This window comes from Salvelinus sp. IW2-2015, unplaced genomic scaffold (assembly GCF_002910315.2).
Source record: "Salvelinus sp. IW2-2015 unplaced genomic scaffold, ASM291031v2 Un_scaffold1667, whole genome shotgun sequence".
In the NCBI taxonomy this organism is placed as follows: domain Eukaryota; kingdom Metazoa; phylum Chordata; class Actinopteri; order Salmoniformes; family Salmonidae; genus Salvelinus; species Salvelinus sp. IW2-2015.
Window position 1 is genome coordinate 128,372 of NW_019943071.1, and position 10,087 is coordinate 138,458.

The 10,087-nt window shown below is 41.1% G+C and overlaps 1 gene segment (V, D, J or C); it reads left to right on the plus strand.

Annotated features, from left to right (window-relative positions):
- The first annotated feature begins 4,444 nt into the window (after window positions 1-4,444).
- On the plus strand, window positions 4,445-7,476 carry LOC139024571 (Ig kappa chain V region K29-213-like). The segment is given in 4 exon segments: window positions 4,445-4,517; window positions 4,657-4,836; window position 4,997; window positions 6,105-7,476. Coding segments are annotated over 4 exon segments (395 nt in total).
- Window positions 7,477-10,087: the final 2,611 nt, after the last annotated feature.

Here is a 10,087-nt window from a genome sequence, read left to right on the forward strand (position 1 = left end):
CAACAGGGTGTCATCATTTGACCCGTACGCTTTTTTGAGAAACAATTTGTTAATTAACTTTGTTAAACAAAATCTCTTTTTATCTGAGCAATTTGGGCTATTCGTGTGTGCTCAATTATTTTTTTTTGAAGCATATAATTAATGCCTTTCAGGATTGAATTGTTTATATTTTATAAGTTTATTTTTAGTGTCATGTAATGCTGCGCTGGTCGCTGCCGCTGTGTGTAGTGTGCTGCGAGCCTGTGTTGTGTGTGTGTGTGTGTGGTTGTCGCTGCTGTGTTGTGGGTGTTGGGTTCCGTTTTGTGTTTGTGTGGGACACAGATGAAGACTAGTACGAGACTAAAAAGAACATTCAATGAAGATTATCCAATGAGCTTGCTTTTAGTCCAGGACTAGGATGAATGTGTCCAGGAAACTGCCCCTWAGTCCACAAAGACTTAGGGGCAGTAAACCGATTCAAAATTAAGATTTACTATTCAGTGTCAAGGTCGGGGTTCAGACCCAGGGCCCCAAGCTTAATGATGAGCTTGGAGGGTACTATGGTGTTGACGGCTGAACAATAGTCAATTATCAGCATTCTTACATAGGTATTCCTCTTGTCCAGATGGGATAGGGAAGTGTGCAGTGCGATGGTGATTGCAATGTCTGTGGATCTATTGGGGAGGTATGCAAATTGAAGTGGGTCTAGGGTGTCAGGTAAGGTGGAGGTGATATGATCATTAACTAGCCTCTCAAAGCACATCATGATGACAGAAGTGAGTGCTACGGGGCGATAGTCATTTAGTTCAGTTACCTTTGCTTTCTTGGGTGCAAGAACAATGGTGGCCATCTTGAAGCAAGTGGGGACAGCAGACTGGGATAGGGAGAGATTGAATATGTCCGTAAACACTCCAGCCAACTGGTCTGCGCAGCCCAATTCAGATCTTTTTTTCACGAGTTGGTCTTCTGACCAATCAATCAGCTCTGTTGTCAAAAGATCTGATGTGATTGGTCAAAAGATAAATGAGTGGGAAAAAGATCAGAATTGGCCTGCCTGTGTAGATGCAGCCAGTGTCTCTCTGGGATCATGAAAGTGTGGCTGCATAGAGAGGACACTTTGTATTGGCAGCACATGCTTCAGTGGTCTGGGAGTGTTTATATCCCTGTGAGATGAACACTTCATGACTGAGAGCTGTCCTTCATGACAACAGAACCCACAACAACCATGACTTTCATCACCATCTTCATCTGGACACTTTCGCTCTGCTTTCAATGTTGTATCGTTTACAGAAAATTACCTTGACAATATAAAGTTATTATTTTATACAGTACTGGACAAGTTAATTAACAATTTAATGCTAATTACTATACATCTCTGTTTCAGAGTCCAGAGGACAGATCACTGTGACTCAGTCTCCTGCAGTGAAAACTGTTTCAGTGGGTCACTCAGTCAGTCTCAGCTGTAAGACCAGCAGTGCTGTAAACATTTATGGACATAGACAAAGGTTGGCCTGATATCAACAGAAATGGAGAAACTCCTAAACTCCTTACATATTTCATTAGTACCCCTAACTCTGGGACTCCTTCTAGATTCAGTGGCAGTGGATCTGGGAGTGACTTCACTCTGACCATCAGTGGAGTCTAGACTGAAGATGCAGGAGATTACTACTGTCAGAGTTTACACCTTCACAATAATGAACATGTGTTCACACAGTGCTATAGAGACGTATAGAAACCTCCTTCAGATTTCACAGTAACTGCACTAGTTGGGTATGACAGCGGGTGCTGAGGAAGAGACAGTGAACTGGAACACTGACTGAACTAAAATACACTGAGCTAAATATATCAGTGAAACTTAATCTGTCAACTCATATACTGTCACCAAAGCATTCCTGAAGTGTTAACCCATATACTGTCACCAAAGCATTCCTGAAGTGGTAACCCATATACTGTCACCAAAGCATTCCTGAAGTGGTAACCCATATACTGTCACCAAAGCATTCCTGAAGTGGTAACTCATATACTGTCACCAAAGCATTCCTGAAGTGGTAACCCATATACTGTCCTCAAGATACTGGAAGATGGTAACCATATACTGTCACCAAAGCATTCCTGAAGTGGTAACCCATCAGTGGCACGAACATACATTTTTATTAAATGTCTAGGAATTATATAATCTATAGAAAGTCTTAACCACCTCTAACATTTTCCCTCTAGTTCCTACAACGTTCACCCATTCATAATTGATTATTCCACATCTGCTTTGAAAAATCCAATGCAAACATTTAATTATATGCAATATGTGCAATACATTGAATGGACTGCATAATTATGTGTGTAATAATAATGTCTCACATTGATTCAGAATAAATACCCCAGTCATGTCCCCTCTGCTGAATAGTGCATTTAATGCAAAGATTTCAACCATATTTATTGATGTTATAAATTAGTAATAAAATCCATAAACCAGAGGTAAAAAAGACCCTCAAGTCTAAACATCACCTGAACCCTAAATGAGCACCTCGGTCCAGATTGTCTATGTAGAAAGAAGTTAACTGGTCCCGTGTGGCTCAGTTGGTAGAGCATGGCGTTTGCAACTCAAGGGTTGTTGGTTTGATTCCATTGGGGGACCAGTATGAAAATGTATGCACTCACTACTGTAAATTGTTCTGGAGAAGAGCATCTGCTAAATTACTCAAATGAATCTGCTGCTGTCTCTCTTCACAGATCCCACAGTCAAGCTGATCTTTTGCATAGAGGACACTTTGCATAGACAGCACATGCTTCAGTGCTCTGGGAGTATTTACAGTGGGGAGAACAAGTATTTGATACATTGCTGATTTTGCAGGTTTTCCTACTTACAAAGCATGTAGAGCGTCTGTAATTTTTATCATAGGTACACTTCAACTGTGAGAGACGGAATCTAAAACAAAAAATCCAGAAAATCACATTATATGATTTTTAAGTAATTAATTTGCATTTTATTGCATGACATAAGTATTTGATCACCTACCAACCAGTAAGAATTCCGGCTCTCACAGACCTGTTAGTTTTTCTTTAAGAAGCCCTCTGTTCTCCACTCATTACCTGTATTAACTGCACCTGTTTGAACTCGTTACCTGTATAAAAGACACCTGTCCACACACTCAATCAAACAGACTCCAACCTCTCCACAATGGCCAAGACCAGAGAGCTGTGTAAGGAACATCAGGGGTAAAATTGTAGACCTGCACAAGGCTGGGATGGGCTACAGGACAATAGGCAAGCAGCTTGGTGAGAAGGCAACAACTGTTGGCGCAATTATTAGAAAATGGGAAGAAGTTGAAGATGACAGTCAATCACCCTCGGTCTGGGGCTCCATGCAAGATCTCACCTCGTGGGGCATCAATGATCATGAGGAAGGTGAGGGATCAGCCCAGAACTACACGGCAGGACCTGGTCAATGACCTGAAGAGAGCTGGGACCACAGTCTCAAAGAAAACCATTAGTAACACACTACGCCGTCATGGATTAAAATCCTGCAGCGCATGCAAGGTCCCCCTGCTCAAGCCAGCGCATGTCCAGGCCCGTCTGAAAGTTGCCAATGACCATCTGGATGATCCAGAGGAGGAATGGGAAGAAGATCATGTGGTCTGATGAGACAAAAATAGAGCTTTTTGGTCTAAAACTCCACTCGCCCTGTTTGGAGGAAGAAGAAGGATGAGTACAACCCAAGAACACCATCCCAACCGTGAAGCATGGAGGTAGAACACATCATTCTCTGGGGATGCTTTTCTGCAAAGGGGACAGGACGACTGCACGTATTGAGGGGAGGATGGATGGGGCATGTATCGCGAGATCTTGGCCAACAACCTCCTTCCTCAGTAAGAGGATTGGAAGATGGGTCGTGACTGGGTCTTCCAGCATGACAACGACCCCGAAACATACAGCCAGGGCAACTAAGGAGTGGCTCCGTAAGAAGCATCTCAAGGCCCTGGAGTGGCCTAGCTAGTCTCCAGACCTGACACCAATAGAAAAATCTTTGGAGGGAGCTGAAAGTCCATATTGCCCCCGACGCAGCACCCGAACCTAAAGGATCTGGAGAAGGTCTGTATGGAGGAGTGGGCCAAAAAACCCTGCTGCAGTGTGTGCAAACCTGGTCAAGAACTACAGGAAACGTATGATCTCTGTAATTGCAAACCAAGGTTTCTGTACCAAATATGAAGTTCTGCTTTTCTGATGTATCAAATACTTATGTCATGCAATAAATGCAAATTAATTCACTTAAAAATCATACAATGTGATTTTCTGGATTTTTGTTTTAGATTCCGTCTCTCACAGTTGAAGTGTACCTATGATAAAAATTACAGACCTCTCATGCTTTGTAAGTAGTAAAACCTGCAAAATCGGCAGTAATATCAAATACTTGTTCTCCCCACTGTATATCCCTGTGAGTTAAACACTTCATGACTGAGAGCTGTCCTTCATGACAACTGAACCCACAACAACCATGACTTTTATCACCATCTTCATCTGGACACTTGCTTTCTGGATTCAAGGTTACAATTTTTTGGTTCTTCATATTATAGAAAATATCATTCAAGCTACATGAAAGAATCATCATCTGGCTTTAATATGTATATTCAGAACTATTTATAATGCATTTAATAATGAATTGTGTTTTTATTATATTTTCAGAATCCAGAGGACAGTACACTGTGACTCAGACTCCTGCAGTGAAGCTGTTCTCCCAGGACAGACAGTCTCTCTGAACTGTAAAACCAGCAGTAATGTGTATAACAATAACCATATGTACTGGTACCAACAGAAACCTGGAGGAGCTCCTAAACTCCTCATTTACTATACAAGCACCCTACAGTCTGGGGACTCCATCTAGATTTCAGTGGCAGTGATCTGGGAGTGACTTCATTCTGACCATCAGTGGAGTCCAGGCTGAAGATGCAGGAGATTACTACTGTAACAGTTTACACATCCCCAATAGTAACATATGTGTTCAACTCTTCCGTCAGTTATACAGAGTCCGTACAAAAACCTCCCTCAGTCAGACTGCACAGTGACTGTACTGCTACAGCTGGGACCTACTGCAGGTGCTGAGGGGGAAGAGACAGTGACATGGAACACTGACTGAACTAAAATACACTGAGCTAAATATAACAGTGACTCTGACAATATGTCAACTCCTCCACCCTCATGCTAAAGCATTCCTTAACTGATAACCCTCATAGGTCCAGACTACATAAATATTACATCCTTGCAGCTATGGCCAACAAACCTTTTCGCAACATGTCACACAATAAGTTGAATGAGACTCCATCTACATGCAATAGTAATGTCTCACATCATTTCAGAATAATTAACCCAGCCTCTGTAAGGTATGTCAGTCAGTTAGTGAATTTCAAGCTAAGATTCAACCATATTTACTGAGATAAACATGATTATAACTCCCTAAAATGTCTTGTGGTTCTGCCAAGTTAAAATGTCTCTCCTGCCAACCCTTCAGCACKTTCCCAGCATTTCATTGAGCCCAGCTGAGGCTTGTTAACCAATGAAGACCATGACCATGATTAACCTCAACCTCATATAATTGCTGCTGATCACACAGATCTCTTCAACTACAGTTTCCCTGGGGGACCAATACAGGCTGTTTGCATAGTGAGGACACATGCTTCAGTGCTCTGGGAGTGTTTATATCCCTGTGAGTTTAACACTTCATGACTGAGAGCTGGCCTTCATGACAACAGAACCCACAACAACCATGACTTGTATCACCATTGTCATCTGGATATTTGCCATCTTACTCCAAGGTAATATATTTGACAGAAAATGACCTGGATAATAGCAATAAATATATAACCTCATTACAGTTTTAGTGAATATGCTAAATTGACAAATTAATTAACAATTTAATGCTAATGATACATTTAATCTCTGTTTCAGAGGCCAGAGGCCAGGTCACTGTGACTCAGACTCCTGCAGTGAAAACTGTTTCAGAGGGTTACTCAGTCAGTCTCAGCTGTAAGACCAGCAGTGCTGTATACAGTGAGGGCAATGGACACTATTTGCACTGGTAACAGAAACCTGGAGGAGCTCCTCAACTCCTGATGCACACTTCCAACCAACGTCAGTCTGGGATTCCATCTAGATTCAGTGGCAGTGGATCTGGGAGTGACTTCARTCTGACCATCAGTGGAGTCCAGGCTGAAGATGCAGGAGATTYCTACTGTKAGAGTGCACACTACTTAYGTGCCTGGGTGTTCACACAGTGATACAGAGCCATACAAAAACCTCCCTCAGTCAGACTGCACAGTGACTCTACTGCTACAACAGGGACTTATTCCACGTGCTGAGGGGAAGACAGTGACATGGAACACTGATCAGTAGAGGAGGTCAACTTTGAAAATGGTTAGAAAGCATCATACAAATCACACGTTCTCCAATGTCGTCATCATCGTCTTCATCATCATCTTCGTCATCATCATCATCATGGCTGTAACTTGTTATATTGGTCATGAACTGAAAGTGTATATAAAAGTTATTAGATGTTTTGGAAGACATTACCAGTCCATATGTAGAGTAAGATCTACTGAAGTAAAAAGAAAAGTGATGTTAAATCAGCATCAGCCCCTCAACRCAAATCCCTACATGAGCYTCACAACCAACTATTGATGTGATCATCTAGCATGTATTTTCAATCGCACGTTATTATTGCCAAATYATCTTGGTGGTATGTGAACAATTCTCTCACTTCAGTGACTCTGCCATTTACCAATCTACCAAGGTGTCCATAGAGATCTCTAAAATGATATAGCCTGAAAGTATTTCCTCTGGAGAAGATGAWAACATCTCATAACGTTYTTACAGATGATCACTACTGTCMGAGTGAACACTTCCCCAACAGTGTCTGGGGTTTCACACAGTGATATAGAGCCATACAAAAACATACCTCAGCTTTCACAGTGACTTCACTTGTTGAGTATGACTGCAGGTTTATTRTTTTATTTAACCTTTGTTAACTAGGCAAGTCTGTTTAGAAGAAATTCTTATTTACAATGACAGCCTACCCCGGACAAAATCTAACCCAGATGACACTGGGCCAATTGTGCACCGCCCTATGGGAGTCCCAATCACAGTCAGTTGTGATACAGCCTGGAATCAAACCAAGGTCTGTAGTGACACTTCTAGCACTGAGATGCAGTGCCTTAGACCGCTGCGCCACTCGGAAGCTCCTAAGTGGGAAGAGACATGTGCTGAGTGGAAAGAGACAGTGGCCAAACTGGCCATGTCCGAATACTAGCGTACTAAATCAAATCAAATCAAAGTTCATATGTCACGTGCACCGAATACAACAGGTGTAGAAGACCTTGCAGTGAAATGCTTACTTACTAACCAAATGGTGCGCAATTTTTTTATGTGTGTGTAGGTAAGTAAAGAAATTAAACAACAGTAAAAATACATTTGAAAATAAGAGCAGCAAGGCTATATACAGACACCGGTTAGTCAGGCTTATTGAGGTAGTATGTACATGTGGGTATGGTTAAAGTGACTGTGCATATATGATGAACAGAGAGTAGCAGTAGCGTAAAAAGAGGGGATGGCGGGTGGTGGGTGGGACACAATGCAGATAGCCCGGTTAGCCAATGTGCGGGAGCAAGGTTGGTCGGGCCAATTGAGGTAGTATGTACATGAATGTATAGTTAAAGTGACGATACATATAAGATAAACAGAGAGAAGCAGCAGCGTAAAAGAGGGGTGGGGGGGCACACAATGCAAATAGTAAATAGTAAATAGTAAATAGTTTTATAGTTTGTGAAATTTGGAAAATAGTAGGCCTACTCCGCATGCATCATCTAATGCGCTATTGCATTGACTCCCGTTATTCATTCATTTTGGTATAGTGCGTCAATTTATCTGATTATCAGCTGTTGTCAAACATGTGAGTCGGAAAAGAGGAGTGAATTCTACTAGATCAACGCCYAAAATAGTATGCAGTTTATGTATGTAGTACTCAAGTATGGATATATTTATACACGGCAACTGACCTGGAACACTAACTGAACTAAAGCACACTGAGCTAAATATACTGAGTGTACAAAACATTAGGAACACCTTTGTAATATGGAGTTGCACCCCCCTTTGCCTTCAGAACAGCCTCAATTTGTCAGGGCATAGACTGTACAAGGTGTCGAAAGCGTTCCACAGGGGCGCTGGCCCATGTTGACTCCAATGCTTCACACAGTTGTGTCATGTAAGCTGGATGTCCTTTGGGTGGTGGCCCATTCTTGATACACACGGGAAACTGTTGAGCATGAAAAACCCAGCAGCGTTGCAGTTCTTGACACGAACCAGTGCCCCTGGCACCTACTATTATACCCTGTTCAAAGGAACTAGCATCTTTGTGACACCCAGCATCATAACCATGTCATATGTCATAACAGCTGACATAACAGCTGACATAACTTGTCATAAACTGTCATAATTGGTAATAACACTGTCATGACCCATATATTTACACCTGTTGTGACATATATTGCAATATTTCATCGCTGGTTATGACACCTACATAAGAGTTTGTTTTGTTTCGTAAATCCTTTGTTGTTGTTGTAATTAATGCTTTACAGTCATGTTTTGTTTTCTTTGTATTTTAAATAACTTGTAGGAAATAACGTTTTGTGACTATGATGAAGCATTATGACCATCCTGTGTCACTTTACTTGGACTAAGAAAATACACTTTATGACACTGTCAAGAAGCATTATGACCATCATAATCTTATAAGCCAGATAGGCTTATGACGAACATGCCCTTATGTCAGTCATCAGTCAAAAAGAGGGTGTCTTGTCCTGCTCCTGAAATCTGCTCCTGCACACATCCCGGTCATCAGCAACAGAGCATTTGGTACAGTAGGTGCATGTCTGACATCAATTTCAGAAAATTTTATATAACATAAACATACTGTTGACAAGTAGGCTATGGTGTAATGGAATGTTTTGCCTTGTGTGGTAGGTTGTGTGGGTTTCAACACTCTTGTGTAGGTGTCATAACCAGCCATAAAATAAAGCAATATAAATTTCACAAGAGGTCAAAATATATGTGTCATGACAGTGTTATGACCATATTATGACAGGTTATGACAAGTTATCGCAGCTGTTATGACATATTATGACATGGTTATGACCGTGTCATAGTGTTAAGACACTAGGTGTCAAGTAAAGTTTTACAAAACAATCCATGTCTCAAGGCTTAAAAATCCTTTTTAACCTGTCTCCTCCCCTTCATCTACATCGATGGAAGTGGATTTAAGTAACATAAATAAGGGAAAATAGCTTTCACCTGGTCAGTCTATGTAACGGAAAGAGCATGTGTTCCTGATGTTTTGTACACTCAGGGTATATCAGTAATGATGACAATATGTCAACTCATACACCGTCACGTTGAAGCATTCCTGAAGTAATAACAGCCAAGTCTTCCTACGCTGAATTAGTTCATATGCAAACATTGCCTCAAAATGTCACACAATATTTTGAATGGACTCCATCTGTGTTAAATAAGTGTCTCACATCATTTCAGAAAAAAAAGTCTCTGTAAGGTCCTTCTATCGAAGAGTTAATTTCAAGTAAAAATTCAACCATCATTGTACTTTCTGACGGCCATGTTGAAACACATCAGAATTTGAGAGATTTTAAAAACAAGTTATCATCCAATAGGCTTTGAGTAAATGTCCAATATCCTCGCCCACTTGGAAATTCTATAACGGTATTATATATGCCAATTATGTGATGGTCTGACCGCATTCTGTCCCCTATCCACACTTTTTAAACTTTTGGTGCCAGAGAGAATGACATAACAAAGTAATCAAGACGACTAGCTTGATTGAGCCTCCACCATGTATATCTAACTAGGTCAGGATATTTAAGCCTCCATATATCCACTAGTTCCAACATATCCGTGACATTCATGATTTCCTTATTTATTTATTAAATATTTATTGCACCTTTATTTAACCAGGTAGGCCAGTTGAGAACAAGTTCTCATTTACAACTACGACCAGGCCAAGATAGAGCAAAGCAGTGCGACAAAAACAACAACACAGAGTTACACATGGTATATA